General features: G+C 40.5%; 1 protein-coding gene and 1 pseudogene across 2 annotated transcripts in view; both read right to left on the reverse strand.

Annotated features, from left to right (window-relative positions):
- Window positions 1-513: 513 nt before the first annotated feature.
- TPMT (thiopurine S-methyltransferase) overlaps window positions 514-18,610 on the reverse strand; it is a 21,894-nt gene continuing 3,797 nt past the window's right edge. For both annotated transcript variants that reach the window (XM_005873042.2, XM_005873041.2), the window contains exons 3-9: window positions 17,670-17,762; window positions 11,534-11,666; window positions 7,895-7,947; window positions 7,389-7,463; window positions 2,754-2,839; window positions 1,343-1,387; window positions 514-893 (exon numbers count right to left, since the gene is read on the reverse strand). In XM_005873042.2, the coding sequence (XP_005873104.1) occupies window positions 781-893; window positions 1,343-1,387; window positions 2,754-2,839; window positions 7,389-7,463; window positions 7,895-7,947; window positions 11,534-11,666; window positions 17,670-17,762 (598 nt within the window). In that variant the 3' untranslated portion in view covers window positions 514-780. The remainder of the gene's footprint in view (window positions 894-1,342; window positions 1,388-2,753; window positions 2,840-7,388; window positions 7,464-7,894; window positions 7,948-11,533; window positions 11,667-17,669; window positions 17,763-18,610) is intronic.
- LOC102258926 lies at window positions 16,605-17,148 on the reverse strand (annotated as a pseudogene).

The following is an 18,610-nucleotide window of genomic DNA, read 5'->3' on the forward strand; positions in this document are numbered from 1 at the left end:
ATTGTTAATGAAACACTGAGAAATATCAAATCTAAACGTTTATAATGAGTAGTCCTAAATCCAGCCCTAAGTACATTGCACTTCATTAGACTGTAATTTAAAAAAGATTAAATTAAAAGAAACAAAAAACTGCCAAACTCAGAAAAAAGCTTTTTTTAAAAATTTATTTTTAAAATAAATTTGGGTGCAAGTTATAGACACTAACTCTAGCCAGCAAAGAAAACAGAGGAACAATATTTTGTTGCATATAGATTGGTTTATTTAATTAATTTAAAACATTTTCTTGATTCTGTTACATATAAAATTATATAAAGAGAAAAATGTGAAGAGCAGTGCTAGGATAATAATATGAAGGTTTATAGGAAAAGCTAATATTTTACGTAATTTCTGAGACCACTTTCTTTTACATTAAACCCTATTAAAGTGTTACATTTCCCCAGTGGTTCTAAATTTCATAAAGAATAACAATTTTTCTATGTCAACTATATTTAAGTTGTATGCATTGCATTTCTCTTTATTTTTTAATTATAGAGGTAATACATGGTGATTGTTAAAAAATCCTTCAATTTGTAAGTAAAACACACAGGTATAATCTTTCACCCCCGCTCCCCAATCATACACCCCTTTCCAAAGGTAGCTACTTTAACATTTTAGTATGTGATTGTTGTTGTTATTGTTTTTTCTAAAATGTTACACACATTACTGTGTGTATTTTCATGCCTTAGCATAATTTTCAATTGCTCTAAAACTTGATGTTACTTGCGTTTATTTATGTCTCATTTACTTTTCTGTAAGTAGATATAACTTTTCAACAAGGTAATCAATCCCCCAACTTTTATGTCGTTCTTCAAATGCATCTACTTTCTCAAGACACTGACAAGTGCACACTGAACCTGAAACAAGAAGAAAGGGTAACAAGTTAAAACTTTATAAAGAATGCAATCAGGGATTTTTCTGAAAACACATCAAATGATTTTAAAAACTGTGTACTGAAGATTTTTCTCTTTTTTTCTAATGAAAATGGGGAATTACTAAGGCAAATTCTGAACTCTAAATTGTTATCACTTATAACTCCTAAGAGCCAAACTAACCTTATCATCTCTCTGGAATAATTCAAATGTCTTCAACATAAGCATACCACTTAGCTAAAAAGGCATATTACAAAAAAAATAAATAAAAACATATTACAGAGATCTCTCCTTTTCTAGGACAAAATAGTCTTCAATAAAATGGTTTCTGACCTTTAAATTTTATACTTCTAGGTAATAATAGTTTGATAATAGCTCAGAACAGCTAACTGTTGACTTTATTTAAAAAGTTACAGCATACATTCATAACTTACCAAATAGTCTTTTAATTTCATCATCTGATACATAAAATGGTGGTCCTAGGTAAGAGAAAAACATGGTTAGATCTCATTCTAAAGAGAAATAAATTCTCAGGATCCACTTCTCAGCTTATTTCCAATGACCTAGGTACACTTATTCTACATAGAACTTGATTAGCCAAATAGGTGAGCATGTGACAGGTTCTGCTGCTTTTTTTCTACCATCTCATACCAAAGCCTGGCTTACTGAGGTGGGTCCCATCTCCAGCAGAGATGAGGTGGCTGAGCCAGCCATGGGACTTGGGAACACTGAAATCATACCAGAGTTCATTAACAAATTCCCTAGGGTTTCCTTCATCGTCTTGGGATGTTGATTTTCTACTGCTCCTGCACTCCCCTATATTCTATACACCCTCCCACTTTGCTGAGGGCCATTAACTTTAAAGGAAACTTAGCTTCTGCCCCTCTCTAGAGCTCTCTCTTCTGAGCTCCACCATCAGGCATTGCTTGCTGTGTTTTCTTCCCATAGACCACTCCCTAAGCCTGCTGTTCAGGAATGAAATTGAAATCAGATTAGCAGAGCTGTTATCTGTCTCCATTAATTTCTATTTCCATCCAATTGTCCCAGATTTCATTAAGAACAACAGGTCTCATCTTTTAATGAGTTTTTAAGATGATTCAAAGAGAAAAAAACACTAACATATGTAAATGTTTCTAAAACAGAGTACTTTTTAAAAAGCACAATTAAACATCAAAAAGGGAATTTTTAGAAATGAAAAGTCTACATAGCTGTTTTTCAAATCTTTCTGAAGACAAAGTTCAGCGATGACAAAAGTTAAGCTTCAATGTTCAAACACATCAAAATGGGTCCAGAAAAAACACACAGCACTTTTACAAATTCAAAACAAAGATAGTTATAAAAAATGCAATCAATAAATTGGAAAATTTCATAAATTAAAAAAAAGCAATAGTTTAGAGCTTTTCTCGCATACCTCCTACCTCACCATGTCCACTTTTGACACTGTCCTCCTATGAGGGTGTTTGTGTGTGTGCACCCATAGGCATCTGCCCAGATCATCCCCATCACCACGGATGACATAGATATGCTCTATCTATAGCAAAGCAAACAAATCTCTCTTCCTCCTAATCATGAGATTTCTCTTTTACATTAGGGCCATCCATTTCTCCCTCTCTTTCATAGTTTGAGCTGTGAATGAACAAAATGGGAATGGAATATGAGAAAAATATGTACCCAGTGGGAAGATAGAAGAAGTTTATCGTTTCCATTAGCCAAAACTAGACTTATCTTCCTGTATGTGTATAAACACTATACTTCCTATGGGATAAATTAGGAGAAAATTAACGCTATTCATGTCATAGAATTAAATCAGGAAATGAGGCAATTAGGAAAACAAAAAGACTTTACCTGCATATTTAGTTGGATCATAAGAAAAAACACTCAAGAGGTAGTGGAACCCTTTTCTCATTAGGGACAGCATTATATCTGCATAGCTAAAACAAACAACAAAAGCACACAAAAAAGTACGTGTTAGAATTCTCTACAAAGGCAAAGCCTGGCAGGGGGGGGAAGGCAGCCTTTACTTTCATCTACATCACTGAGCTTATTTCTTCTAACAACCCTGTGAAGCCGATTCTCATTCTAAAAGTCAGAAATTGGTTACACAAATTATGTCATCTGCCCAAACTGGGAAATAATAAAGATGGGAGTGAAAATGAGGCTGCTTCCAGAGCCGCTCAGACCAGAAGACTTCACAACGAGACGAGCAGAGACCACTTCCACCCCGATGTACCCAGAGGTCTGGCCACTTTGAACACATTCTTGCCAAAGGGCTACCATATGCTCTGGGGCAGTGACACCTCTTCCCAGGCTGGTCCCCAAATCACCTGGGAACTTGCTCAAAAAAAAAAAAAAAAAAGACGCTTGAGCTCCATCCCCACAGACTGATTCTGTCGGTTTACTGTGGGACATGGTATGCTGTAGGGCAGCATGGTATGCAGGGCAGTGGTTCTCAACCTTGGCTGCACATTAGAATCACCTGGGAATCTTTTTAAAATCCTGATTTCTGGGCCTCATCCTCCGGAAATTCTGTTTCTTTGTTATGGGGTGTGGCCACAACATTAGTAACATGATTAGCAGCAAATTGTAGTCTATTAACACAACATTAGCAGCATAGTATTCCATTGTGTATCAGGGGTCCTCAAACTTTTTAAACAGGGGGCAGTTCACTGTCCCTCAGACCGTTGGAGGGCCGGACGATAGTTTAAAAAAAACTATGAACAAATTCCTATGCACACTGCACATATCTTATTTTGAAGTAAAAAAACAAAACGGGAACAAATACAATATTTGTATTTGCATGTGGCCCGCGGGCCATAGTTTGAGGACCCCTGGTTTAGAGAGCAGAGCATGAGAACAAAAGAAATGGTTTCACAGCGTCACACACTGAGAGTCTAGCACCGAGACTCCGGGTTTACTGGTTCAGGGGGGCTTCCCAGGGCACCCTGAGAACGCTGGGAGGAAGCGTTGACTTGCCTTTCAGGAGCTTCTTTTCCCGAGCTGTAACCCTTGTCCAAGGTCAATGTTCTTTTTCAGACATACGGATAGTCCCATTTTACACTGGCATAGCTCTACTTTGGTCTGCAGTGTGTTGCTTTGGTAGGTTCTCTGAATGACATCTTATCCCAAGCTTTTGGGAGAGAAAAAATCAGGACTAACAGTAAACATACACAGACATGCACACACAACCTGCCCTCGCTGTACTGGTTTAGCCTCTAAAATGCTGTGCCTGGCTGTGCCCGCTCACCTTGCTTGACTTGTGAATAGGTGAGCCCTTAGTGACAGTGATTGCCACGCCCTCTTTCTATGGCCCCTCCTGTCTCTTCCCCTGTAAGCACCGGGACAGAAACAATAGGTATAGCTGTGATGGGCACTTAGGCTGTTACCAAATCTTAGCTATGGTAAATTGTGCTGCTATGAACATACGGGTGCATATATCTTTTCTGATTGGTGTTTCTGTTTTCTTGGGATATATTGCTAGAAGTGGGGCTACTGGGTCAAATGGAAGTTCCATTTTTAATTTTTTGAGGAAACGCCATATTGTTTTCCACAGTGGCTGCATTCACACCAGCAGTGCACGAGGGTTCCTTTTTTTTCTGTATCCTCGCCAGCACTTGTCGTTTGTTGATAGCCATTCTGACAGGTGTGAGATGGTTCCTCATTGTCGTTTTGATTTGCATCTCTCGGATGATTAGTGACTTTGAGCATGTTTTCATGTCTCTTGGCCTTCTGTATGACCTCTTTCGAAAAGTGCCTATTTAGGTCCTTTGCTCATATTTTGATTGGATTGTTTATCTTCCTTTTGTTAAGTTGTATGAGTTCCCTATAAATTTTGGAGATTAAACCCTTATCAGATATAACATTGGCAAATATGTTCTCCCATGCAGTGGGCTTTCTTATTGTTTTGTTGATAGTTTCTTTTGCTGTGCAGAAGCTTTTTATTTTGATGTAGTCCCATTTCTTTATTTTCTCCTTAGTTTCCATTGTCCTAGGAGCTGTATCGATACGATAAAGATATTGCTACAACATATGTCTGCTATTTTGCTGCCTATGGATTCTTCTAAGATTTTTATGGTTTACTGTCTTACGTTTAAGTCCTTTATCCATTTTGAGTTTATTTTTGTATATGGTGTAAGTTGGTGGTCTAGTTTCATTTTTTTGCATGTACGTCTCCAATATTCCCAATACCATGTATTAGTATTGAAGAGACTGTCTTGACTCCATTGTATGCTCTTGCCTCCTTTGTCAAATATTAATTGAGCATAATAGCTTGGGTCGATTTCTGGGTTCTCTGTTCTGTTCGATTGGTCTATATGTCTGTTCTTGTGCCAGTAGCAGGCAGTTTTGAGGACAGTGGCTTTGTAATATAGCTTGATATCTAGTATTGTGATCCCTCCAACTTTGTTCCTCTTTCTCAAGATTGCTGCAGCTACTTGGGTCTTTTTTTTAAATTTAATTTCTCTGATGTGAATTCTAACATTTTTTTTGTGTGCCTTGTGTTAAGAGTCTCCCTACATACAACTAAGTAATTCAATATTTATGTGCTAAATCTAAGTAAATATGTGAATGATATTTGAGTTGGAAAAAATATATGTATGTTTATACCCAATCCTCATCTGAGGATATTTTTTCCATTAATTTTTACAGAGTGTGGAAGGGAGGGAGGAAGGGGGAAGAAGAGGGAGGGAGGGAGGGAGGAAGGGAAAGAGAGAGAGAGAGAGAGAGAGAGAGAGAGAGAAATATCAATGTGAGACACATCTATTGGTTGCCTCCTGCATGTGCCCTACTGGAGCCAGGGATGGAACCTGCAACCCAAGTACATGCCCTTGATCGGGAATTGAACGCATGACCCTTTGGTGCACAGGCGGACACTCTAACCACTGAGCAACAGCACCCAGGGGTGCTTTCTCATATTTTAATTTCATTTCCAATAAGGCTAGGAACAATAAGCATGGTCACCAAAAACATCAATTACAAAAGCTCTAATATAATAATAGCTAATCTTTAGTGATTTAGAGTTGACAAGGCCCTTCCCACACATATCATTTCTCTTAATTCCCATAGCAACCTTGTAAGGTAGTATGATGTAGGGATCATGAGTGTGGACTTTGAAGCTAAGCTCCCTGGTGTGAATCTCAGTTCTGTCATGTACTGTCTAATGTTGGACAGGTAACTTAATCTCTTTGACCTTAGTTTCCTCATCTGTACAATGGAAATACAACCATGATTTAACATTACTAATTTAGTGATCAAAGTTGTGTATTTTGTGTTTTCTTTAAGTATATAATCAACCCTATGTTTTCTTAAATGAATCCTGTGCTTTCATCTCTGTCCAAGCTCTGATTACAGTTGAGTGGCCTGTTCCGGGAGTAAGAAAGGCTGACGCCAGTTGTAAAATCGCAGGTGTCCGAAATAAAACCACAAATGTCGGGTTGATGCAAATTGAAAGATAACATCAGAATGGGGTGAGCTTAAGCAGGAGCTGCGGGACTCCCCTTCAGCCCCCTCCCTTACTCCCACTTCCCTTTCTCAAGAGAAACTGCACATCCACACTTCCCTCGGGAATTCTTCCCTCCCGAATTCCCACCAACTCCCTCTAAGAATCACTGGCTTGACCAGAGATGTTAAGATGGGTTTTTGGCCCTAACCGGTTTGGCTCAGTGGATAGAGCGTCAGCCTGCAGACTCAAAGGTCCCAGGTTCAATTCCAGTCAAGGGCACGTACCTTGGTTGTGGGCACATGCCCAGTAGGGAGTGTGCAGGAAGCAGCTGATCAATGTTTCTAACTCTCTATCCCTCTCCCTTCCTGTCTATAAAAAATCAATAAAATATATATTTTTTAAAAAAAAGAAAAAAAAGATGGGTTTTTGAGGACAAGCACCCCCCGCCTGCCCCCACATCTTCTCGAGTCACCGGCACTTGAATAAACCTCTTACCTCTCACCAGCACCTATCTCACCAGTTTGGCTTTTGTAGTGGCAGGCAGCTGAACTTGGGCTCAGTTTCAGGAATAATGAAAGCATATACCTCACAGGGTTGTTTTGTGGGTGAAATGTGTTGATGCACATAAAGTATTTAAAACAACGTCTGGCACATGGCCAATGTATGACAAGTGTCACCTGGTATGTTAGCGGAGGTGGTGATGGTGGTACTAGTAGAAATATTACAATTTTGCAGAGGAGTAAACTGAGACTTAGAGAAGGTGGGTACTTTGATCAAGGCAACACAGCTTGGAAATGACAGTCACAAGCCTTGTACCCAGGTCCCTATGGCCAAATCCTATACTTTTTAGACAAAAATGGTGTTGGATTTAGGTCTTCTAATTTCAAATACAAAATGCTACTTTAAACCAGTAAAAGCCTAGCTAATTGTCTAGAATCCAGAAAAAGCACAGCATACAAAATTAAGAAGGCAAGAAATAAAAAAGTAAAGAAAGGAAGAAAGAAATGAAAAGCCAACATAATTAAAGAAACCAAATTACTAACCGTTTACGATCACCTGGGTTAATAGCAACGAATGCTCCTCTATCCCAAATCCTGTCAAATTTGCCAATATTTGCTCTATCAGAAAAAAAAGAAAAAAAATTACAACATTTTATGTAAGAAACATCAAATCTTTAACACATCGAACAGTGATTCCCATGGTGCATGCTGGCACTTCAGCAGGTGTTACAGACCTAGCTGTGAAGGTGATACCTGTCTTGCTTTCCCTTCCTTTTACTTACTTGTCTAGGGTCATGACAATGTTTTCCATAGTTTGGAAGCTATCCAAGGACAAAAATATTGGGGAGGTAGGGCGTGTTCAATGACTGCTGGCCTCACTGATTTTTTGTCAGTGTAGCCTACGATAAAAATAACTGCAGAACAGACTCAAATCAATGCTTTGTGAGTGCTACTACAAGTGGATGGGGAGAGGAAAGACTTGCCCCCACCCCAGCACGGCCAGCAAGTACTGAGGTTTCTAAAAGTGCAGAGGTAGTATTCAGTCCTACCTGGGAAGATCAAAAAGGTTGCAACAGTACAATGAGATGTTCCCCGAAGAACTCTGTAATGAAAAAGTCAAGAAAAAAAGTCTACTTATTAGGAGAAAACTGAGTAGTAAAGGAAAGAAAAGAGGGGAAAAACAAAGGTGGTGGAGAGAGAATGCATAATTAAATATAAAGGATATAACTTTACTGCAGATAATGTTTTTACTGAAAATAAAATTTTACTGAAAAACATTTTTTAATGGCGTACTTTTTAAAAAAAACAAAAAAAAAACCCTGTTCTTTTGGATCAACTCAAGGAGAAAATAAAGAGAGATTAACCTCATTAACTTGTTAAAATTTAGCAATATTTATTTCATCAGAGTCCAGTTCAATCAATACCAGGCAAGCTGATAGAGAAAGGTAAAATATATTAAAAGTTATTCATGAAAAGTGCAGTTGGGGTGATGTCCCCTTTGCCCTTTCATTCATTCATCTAATGAGCATTATTTTCTGAGTGCTTTGTGGATGGGGCTACCCTGGTTCTAGATAGTGGATGTGAATTTGACACCGTCTCTGACCACAGTGGGGACAGCCTGGTGGAGCAGAGAGGCACGGGTACAGAGAAACATTACACTGCAGAACGGCCTGTACTGTTCCGGTTGTGTGCCTGAGAACTGTGAGAACAGAGGATAGAACAGGGAACTGACTGGGGAAAGGCTGAACAAGAGGTGTCTTTGAAAGGGTATTGGTGCATCTGCTAACATTACAGGGGCTGGGCTGGGGGTGCAGTCCAGGGGCAGTACCATGACATGGATTCCATCATGTCCAGAGGATGGAAGTCTAGGAGGTGAGGTGCGGGCAGGGGTGAAGGGCAAGTTAGCAAAGGTGCATCAGGATGTGAAACTCTCGGATTATATTCTGAAATGAGGTGCCAACAGAGGTTTATAAATACAGGAGGGAGGGTCTTTGAAGACCAGTTCAGAAGTACTCTGGGGGCAGCCCAGAGAGGCCTGGGCCTGGAGGCAGGGAGAACAACCAGTTCTTTCCTTCCTTTTTTTTGGTTAATCCTCACCTGAGAATATTTTCCCATTGATTTTTTAGAAGAGTAAAAGAGAGAGGGAAAGACAGAGCTGGGAGAAGCCTGCAACCAACACACGTGCCCTTGACCAGAATCGAACCCGGGATCCTTTGGTCCGCAGACTGACGCTCTATCCACTGAGCCAAACCGGCTAAGGCTAGCCAGTGCATCTTAACTGGATGCAGACTGGAATCACTGGGGAACTTTCAATAGTACTGATGCCAGCCCCACCTCAGAGATTCTGACGTATTTGGCCTGAGGTGAGGCCTCAGACTGGGAACTTTAAAAGATCCACAGGTGACTTTGAATGTGAGGGCTGAGAGCCATTGCTCTGAGAGGCATGTGGAAGCAGGACTCACCTCTTTGGACTGAGTAATCTCCTGAGATTCTTAGATGATTGTGAATGGGATGGGAGGAAGCTGTAAAATAAAGTACTAGCAAGCCTCCTAATGTCCTGAGCAATTAATTTCAGTATTTAAAAATGAGAGTACTTTGTGAGAGACTGAATGTACCAACAATGGCCAGACCACATAAGGCAAGAGAACTTGGACCCATAAGCTCCCAGCAACCTGCCTGGGAAGCCAAACCACAGCTTATGTGGTCAATGACTGCCAGCCTCCTTACTTTTTACCCTCCCCACTCAAGACCAACCAGAGAAAGTCAAATATATAACCTAAACCCATCACAGAGTATGGCCCCCTCTAGTTAGTCCCACTTTGGCTTCCCCAGCCCAACAGCCTCCAATCAGGGCACACCTGAAGCCTTTGCGTTTTTCACTATTAAGCTTTCCCACTCGCCTGCCTGTCTTTTGAGGCTCTTCCAAATGCAAGTGGCTCACCCCCTCTGCTTGTTCACATTAGGGCCTTTATTATTCCCACACTATGACCCCAAGCTAGTGAAGCACTGCCACTGGATCATTCTGGCCACAGGATGACAACTTCCAAATCTATTCTTTCCAACCCAAGTGCTGCCCTGCATTTCAGAGACCTAAAACCATTTGCCAGCTACACCTTTGCCATTCCACAGGTCTCTTAAACTCAGCATCTCCAAAACAAAACTCATTTTCTCTTCATTCCCTGCCATTCAACCTGTCATCTATTCTGGAAATAGGAACTCATCATCCTCTTGATCTCTCAGTTAATCACTAAATACCTGCCGTTTGGCATCCTCAGCATTGCTTTACCCTACCCGTGTTCCTCTGAGCACCCCTGTCACTCTCCTAGCTCAGGTTTTCAAGATCTCTTTCCCAGACCACCGCTCACAGCCTCCCATCTGCTCTGTCAGGAGGCTCCTTCCCTTCAAATGTACTGCCCTTGAGGCCACAAGGGTCTGTTGACTCAAAGAAAAATCTGGCCTTGTCACCTTCCCACTTAAACCTTGCTGCACATGTCCCGCCGGTGTGGCTCAGTGGTTGACCATCGACCCATGCACCAAGAGGTCACTGGTTTGATTCCTGGTCAGGGTACGTGCCTGAGTTGTGGGCTTAATCCCCAGTGTGGGGGTGTGCAAAAGGCAGCCAGTCAATGATGATTCTCTCTCATCAATCTTTCTTTCTATCTCTCTATCCCTCTCCCCTCCCCTCTCTCTAAAAATAAAAAAAAACAACAACTTGGGGGTGAGGGGACCCTGAAAGTCCTAAACCTGATTATCTTTCTTTCTATCTCTCTATCCCTCTCCCTTCCCCTCTCTCTAAAAATAAAAAAAAACCTTGGGGGTGAGGGGACCCTGAAAGTCCTAAACCTGATATTTTTAAAAAAAATAATAATAAAATAAAACCTTGCTGCACAGTCTGAAGGTACCAGCTTCATAGGGCATCTGAGACCATGGATGTGACGCCCTGCCTGTCCCAGCCCTATCAGTCACCATGCTTCATTCAGGAAGCTCCCCCAGGCTGGGTTAGGTAATTTTCCTCTCTGTTCCCTTAATACCCATGCCATTACATTTAACTCCACTTATGACAGCTTTCTCTGCGTTTCTCTTTTCTCTTCTAAGCTAAAGGATTCTTTAGGCAGGGACTGTATTATCTTCTCAATGTCTCTTGCAGGGTGTGGCACAAGACAGGTTTCAGAAATGACAATTTGTAAATTTAAAAAATCATATAGGCCCTGGCCAGTGTGGCTCAATTGGTTGAGCATCATCCTGTGCACCGAAAGGTCACCAGTTTGATTCGAGGTCAGGGCACATACCCAGTTTTGTGGGTTTGATCCCCAGTTGGGGTGCACACTGGAGGCAACGAATTGATGTTTCTCTCTCTCTCCCTTTCCCTTACTCTGTCTTTAAAAATAAATAAAATCAATAATGAGAGAGAATCATTGATTGGCTGCCTCCTGCATGCCCCACACTGGGGATCGAGCCTGTAACCCAGGCATGTGCCCTGACCAGGAATCAAACCATGACCTCCTGTTCCATAGGTTGATGCTCAACTCCTAAACCATGCTGGCTGGGCTACCCATTAATCTTTTTAAGCCCTAGCTCCTTAATTTATAAGTGAATCTTATGTACACTTGCATAGTATCCTCATTCATACTGAAAAAACATTTTTGTGGGGGTATGGAAATAATTATTTACGAAAAAACAAAACAAACCTTGAATACTTTGGCTCCAGGAATTTCCTTGATTGGTTCTTCTGAGTAAGAAAGATTCTGCTCCGTAAAAAATTCGCGTATCCCAAGTTCACTGATTTCCACACCGACTACACTGTGTCCCCGATCTGCAAACCTGCATAAAACCATATATTTACACTTAAGTTTTTATTTTAAATATAGTACTAAATAAAAGGATATGCCCAATAAGCATATATTTTCCTTAACTTTAAGGGATTTGTATGAATTCAGGTTCATAGGGTTTATAGAACATATAGATCCACAGAAAGTGAATCTATATATTTTCAAACCATATGTTATATGGAATTCTGAAAAATTCATTTATATGACTTTAGAAAAATAATTTTTAATTTTGGAAAATTATTCCTTCAAGTGTTGATTTACTACAAATGGACTTTATTAGAAGAGTTTCTGATTTAAAAGCACCCTATGGATTAAAAATACTTTTCAATTTCTCTAAATCAGCTCTGTCCATTACAACCTTCAGTGATGATGGACGTGTCTATACCTACGCTGTCCAGACCAGCAGCCACCAACCACACTGGCTGTTGAACACCTGAGACTTGGCCAGTGTGATTTAGTTTAAATTTAAATAGCCACATGCAGCTAGTAGCTATGGTACTGGAGCATATAGCTCTAGAACACTAGCATCCATTTCTATAAAAAATCTTATAATTTTCATTTACTTACAATCTTATAATTTTCATTTCCAATACATTCTACCCAGAAATTTATTTAATTATCATATGCAAATAACTAGTATTTTCCTGGTAAGCTTTATAATTACAGAACTCACAGACTTGGAATTCTGCACTCCAGAGAAAACACGACTAGTGGCACAAAATTCCTAGGCAAAGTATTGACTTTATGCCAAATTAAATTAAACACACACACAGTCAGTTCTGCGATAATGCAACATATGCCTACCTAAAAATCACTGCACTACGCAAAATCATGCAATAAAAATCACAAGGCTCATGGAGAAGATAAGGGTTCGGGTGCAACATTAAAAACTTTGTCATAATGTAATATTATTCAGCTATAACAAAAGAACAAAGTGTTGCCATTTGTGACAACCTGGGTGAACCTTGAGGGCATTATGCTAATTGAAATAAGTCAGAAGAGAAAGACAAATACCATATGATTTCATTTATATGTGAAATCTAAAAATAAAATAAAAAACAAACAAATTAAGTAATAGATAAAGAGAGCAGATTGATGGTTGCCCGAGGCTGGGGTTAGGGGCTGGGCAACATGGGTGAAGGGGGTCAAAAAGTACAAACTTCCAGTTATAAAATAAGTAAGTCATAGGGATATAATGTACAGCATGAGGATATAGATACTAATACTGTATTGCATACAGGGTGGGGCCAAAATAGGGTTTCAGTTGTTCCTATGGAAAGTAATACAATAATTAATAATAATTCAAGAATAAACTGCATACTCACAGCTTAAACCCACTTTTGCCCCACCTTGTATTTGAAAGTTGCTAAGAGTAGATCTTAAAAGTTCTTATCAAGAGAAAAAAAATTATAACTATGTATTGTGACGGATGTTAACAAGACTTATTGTGGTGATCCTTTTGCAGTACCTACAAATATCAAATCATTGTGCTGTACACCTGAAACTAACATAATGTATGCCAATTATACATTTATGCATTTATGTATGTATGTATGTATTTGTTTATTGGAGTTCCAGTGAGTTTTCACTGAGATAAATGAACAAAAATCAACATTTTATCAACCATCTTTTCTGAACTTTATAAACTCAGCAGAGACACTGGTCCACATGTGCACACACAACATGATACATGCTGACCAAAACAAAGCCCCATTGGAACACTTGCCAATTGTAACAGAAAGCCAATTTTCCCTTTCCGCCAATTTTTTCAAAATTTTGAGTCCCCACTGTTCACTTCTCAGTGGAAATGGTCCCGTATGGCTAGGGAACAATAAAATTCTACCCCATTTTTACTGAACAAAAAAATATTTTCAGGTTTTAGTTTTGTTTCAAAAAAGGGAACAGTGACTTTGTTTTCTCCAGGCACTCTCCCCCAGAACCATTGGTTAAAATACAGTATTCCATTATCTTACTAACCCAACGCTACCCTCTCCCCTTCTCAGTACTGTCAATTGGAGAATTTAAATACACTTTCTGTTGGAATCTGTCAGCTATGGTCCAGGTGCCAGGCTGGCTCCCTCTGACCTCATGAACTGTTATAACCTCTGGACCCTTAACTCTTTACCCTAAAGATGAGTTTTTAGATCTGGAGAGTGGATTTTCTCTGGGAGTTTAAAAACTATCTTTCAGGAAATATTGAACTTCAAGCTCACCAAAGTCCAATTAAATTCACCAAAAACGTGACTGACTTCAGCTCCCACAAGGCCAATAATTTTGTTTGACAAAGATATTCTGCCAGAAAATGATTCCCCAATAACAGTTTTTAAGATGCACAGAATGCTGAAAAAAGTAGCAAATTAAAGTAACATGGCTTAATTCCCAAGAATCTATTTCATTTTTTTGTTACTCATCTATAAGGTCAGGAGTGTGGCTTAAGGCAGTTTCTGATGAGGTTATAAACTTTCAAAGTGTTTCTAAATCCTCATTGCAGACTCCCTTTCTTTTGGGGCACAGTCACCTCCCTCCCAACCCTACTTAAAAAAATTAAACCAAGTGATCAGAATGAGATGTTTCGATGCCAACAATTTACACTCAAGGCTTTGTGCTGAGTTGTCTGGTTCTAACCCAAGCATGATGATATCAAACACAAAGCACATGGCAAAGGAAAGATGCTCCCATCTCATTCTGAAAACAAGTATTGATAACCAGTTGCCTCCCCTCTCCCCCCAGGATTATTCCTTAACTTAAAAATAATGTTTAAAAAAGTTGTTACATATTTGCTATAACTTATCTCTGTGAACCAACATTTAGAAATAAGCTGGGTAAACATTACATAAGAAAAAAAAACCTTTGTCAGTAGAAAAAGACAGAAAACTAGTAGAAATTTGGCACAGTTTACACATGTTAAGTGGTTATATAATATACAAATACTACAACATGGCACTTTACACCTTGAAAAAGACCAGATGTTTACTTGTAGAACTGGGCGTTGGAAGGGCTACAGCTTTTGAGTTATTGTGAAGTGATGGACAGAAGATTATTGGGAATCGAGTTTAAAGTCCTAACTCTAGCTGTGGATGGGACTGACTCACAGCACACAGGATGAACTGAGGCCTCTGGGAGAGGTTTGAGGTGTGTGCCTATGTTCCTTTTGTCTATTCATACACAGCTTAGTTCCATTGGGCAGAGTTATCTGCTTTCACCTCATGTTTCTTGCAGACTAAACAAATGTAAAATTCATGTCATGCTCAAATTATTCCCTAATATATCAATGGAGTTGAACAAAATGCACATTTTTTAAATACAAGGTAGAGCAGAAGTCACTGTACCTACTACCCACATAAGACTACACACTTTCTATGTGGTCAGAGCATGAACTGTTTATAGTTCTAAAATAAACATCTTAATAACGTGTCTTTCATATTTCCTAGGAAGTTTGTAAGTTAACGTATAGGGAATATTTCTTTTATATTTTTCATGCATTTTTTGAAGTTATATAAACAAAAGAGTCTAAACCAGCTGCATGAATTTTTATTTCCATTCAACATATGGAAAAATGAAACACTGCTTACTATAGATTGTTATAGGCTGGATAACATTGGAATACTAGAGGCCCAGTGCACAAAATTCATGTACCGGGGTAGGGGGGGTCTCTTAGCCCAGCCTGTACCCTCTCCCTATCCGGAACTCCTCAGGTAGGCTCCCTAGGCCTGGCTGGTGATCAGTACCTATCGGGGCTTTCCTTCCCCTGGCTGCCAGCAGCTGGCCCTGCCTCCGCCGCTGCCACTGCTTCCCATTTGTGCAGTGCTGCCCTCCCTCCCCCACCACCGGTCCCAATCCCTTGGCTGGCCTGGGCCTCACTCTGTGGGGCAATCGATTGCGGGCCAAATGGGCAGGGCTCTGTGCTGGCCCCCCACACCTGCCACAGCGTCGCTGGCTGGTGGCCTGGGCCTCACTCTGTGGGGCAATCGATTGCGGGCCAAATGGGCAGGGCTCTGTGATCTATTGCCACGCAGAGGGTGGCCTGGGCCTCCCTCTTTGGGGCGATTGCAGAGCCCCTGCCTCCTGATCAACTGCCCCACCGGCCGGTGGCCTGGGCCTCCTACTTTGGGTAGATTGATCGAGGAGCCACCCCATCAGTCGCCCCACAGAGGGGTGGCTTGGGCCTCCCTCTGCGGGACAATTGTGGGGTGATGGTGGGGCCCCTCAACCAATCGCATCACACCCACGTTGGCTGGCCTAGTACCAAATCATGTCATAGCATGGTCGTCTGGAAGGTTGTCTGGACGGTAATTTTGCTGTTCGGTTGATTTGCATATTATGCTTTTATTATTATAGATATTGCCCTTAAAAAAAAGAACACCTAAGCCCAGCCAGTGTGGCTCACTGGTTGAGCATCCATTTATGAACCAGGAGAAGGTCACGGTTCAATTCCTGGTCAGGGCACATGCCTGCATTGTGGCCTCAGTCCCCAGTGTGGGACATGCAGGAGGCAGCCAGTCAATAATTCTCTCATCATTGATGTTTCTCTCTCTCTCTTCCTTTCCCTTCCTCTCTGAAATCAATAAAAATATATTTTTAAAAAACCCTAAGAAAATGTCTTAAACATTTTTTTTAATGCTTTTTGGGCCTCAGTTCATAGTTTATTCAAATCTGGCATCTGTATAGACCTCAATCTACAAATTAGTTAGATAAATGAAAAACCTCTAGTATAATAATTTCTATGCAATTATATACAATTTAGTTCTGGTATTATCATAAGTGATTTTAAACCTAAAATATTTAACAATCACATCTAATTGTCTGTTTCATCATACCAATCTTGTCTCTGCTTGTTAGATTTTTTTTGCCAGGAAATATCTTATTGACAACCAGGGCAGGGACACAGTCATAAGAGAGGGAAGTACACAGGACTGCAAACTAAAACCCCATAGCCAGCAGGGGCCATTTGGGACAGGAACACTGCATCCTGGGGTCCTCACAGTCTCCTACCCGTAGACACACAAGACTGGGCATCCAGGAGAGGGGGCAGTGACTCTGGTGTCCCAGAGAGTGACAGGATATATGATGCCTCATCACGAGAGACAGGGTAAGGAGGTAAAATGGAGAGAGGGTCCATCACTGCCTAAAGCCACCTCCTCCTCTTAGAGCCAACACCAGGTGGAGGACTGAACCACCTAGGATTTTATAATCAGCTGCTGTCTTCTCATCATTCATCTGTTTACCAGTGTAGATGAGCTGCTGCTGCTGCTGTGTGTGTGTGGGCGGGGCGGGGTGTGGAGGGTTCCCTCTTTCTCTTTCACACATTCCTTGATTCATTCCACCTTATCTGTGGGTTCAATGTCAATCTCAACCTCCTTTCTGGTGAGCGTCTTCACTTTAATTAGCATCTTCTTCCAATATTGGGTCTGCACACAGATAAATTGCTGCTTCTACTGCTGTGGTGGCTGCTGCCGCTCCCCAGCACTCTGTCGGGGGGAGTCACTCCAGATCAGCGATGGCGAACCTATGACACGCGTGTCAGAGGTGACACGCGAACTCATTTTTTTGGTTGATTTTTCTTTGTTAAATGGCATTTAAATATATAAAATAAATATCAAAAATATAAGTCTTTGTTTTACTATGGTTGCAAATATCAAAAAATTTCTATATGTGACACGGCACCAGAGTTAAGTTAGGGTTTTTCAAAATGCTGACACGCTGAGCTCAAAACGTTCGCCATCACTGCTCTAGATTGTTCTTATCACTTATGACTTGGCAATAAGACAATCTATTTATAAAGTTAATATTTTTCAGGCAGGTAGTTTCCAAAGTAATTCTTTTTTCTGGTTCAGTCATCTGAACCGACTTGGTTAGGATCAAGTCTAATAATATAGTTTAAGTGTCATCAATTTCATAGCCACAGTTAAGCTATAGCAGGCATTTTACAAATGCTCTCAGCTACGAGTACTTTTCACCAAGATAAGAAAGTGTGTTAATGCATATCTGCTCTTACCATCTCATCTCAACTGCTTTCCCACAAAGAGGGAAAAATACCCTCAGTCCACTCTCGCCTTTAAGGAAAGCATCCAAATGCTTCTTTAATAGCCTGGGGAGAAAAACAAAGTTTTAAAAATTAGCCAATGCAGAGGAAAGGACTACAACTGTATGACGCTAAGTACTTTTCATGTATTACCTCACTATTCCCAAATTTACAAAGTAGATAACATTAATTATTATAATCTCCAGTTGACATAAAAAGAAATAGGAAGGCGAAGTAGCTTGCTCAGTAACATATGAGTGGTTAATCTGACTTAAATATGGGGCTATCTTGATTAGTAATCTATAATAATAAAAGTGTAATATGCTAACTAGACCGGAGGTCCTTCTGGGCGACTTTCCAGACAAAGCTGGGGCTGTGAGGGAAGCCCAGGTCCCGGGTGCCAGAGAGAAGCTGGTGCCAGCAGCAGGTGGAAAGCAGGCCTACTCTTGCACGAATTTTATGCATCGGGCCTCTAGTTAAAAATAAAATACAAATTTCTTTGGTTGATGTTTTGAAATTTCTTTATTACTCTCTCAAAGGTATCTGTGTATGTGTTTACATGTGTGTGTGAGATGTGGGGGAGCCTCTGGGTACACTGAGCTTTTCAAGCTCTAAATGTGTGCTCAGGTCTCAGAAGGAGCTCTGAAGAGTTATAGTTATTCTTGTAGTTAATTCCTCTGTAGAGATGTGGCTCTTCTAAGGCCATCCACATGACAGAGATAACCCATACAATGATTCTGGGATGATGCCCCAACTACCCTCCGTGTGCAAATGCAATCCTATATAATAAAAGGGTAATATGCAAATTGATCCTAACAGCAGAACGACTGGGAATGACTGGTCACTATGACACACACTGACCACCAGGGGGCAGACACTCAATGCAGGAGCTGCCCCTGGTGGTCAGTGCACTC

Source organism: Myotis brandtii, unplaced genomic scaffold (assembly GCF_000412655.1).
Source record: "Myotis brandtii unplaced genomic scaffold, ASM41265v1 scaffold398, whole genome shotgun sequence".
Taxonomy (NCBI): Eukaryota; Metazoa; Chordata; class Mammalia; order Chiroptera; family Vespertilionidae; genus Myotis; species Myotis brandtii.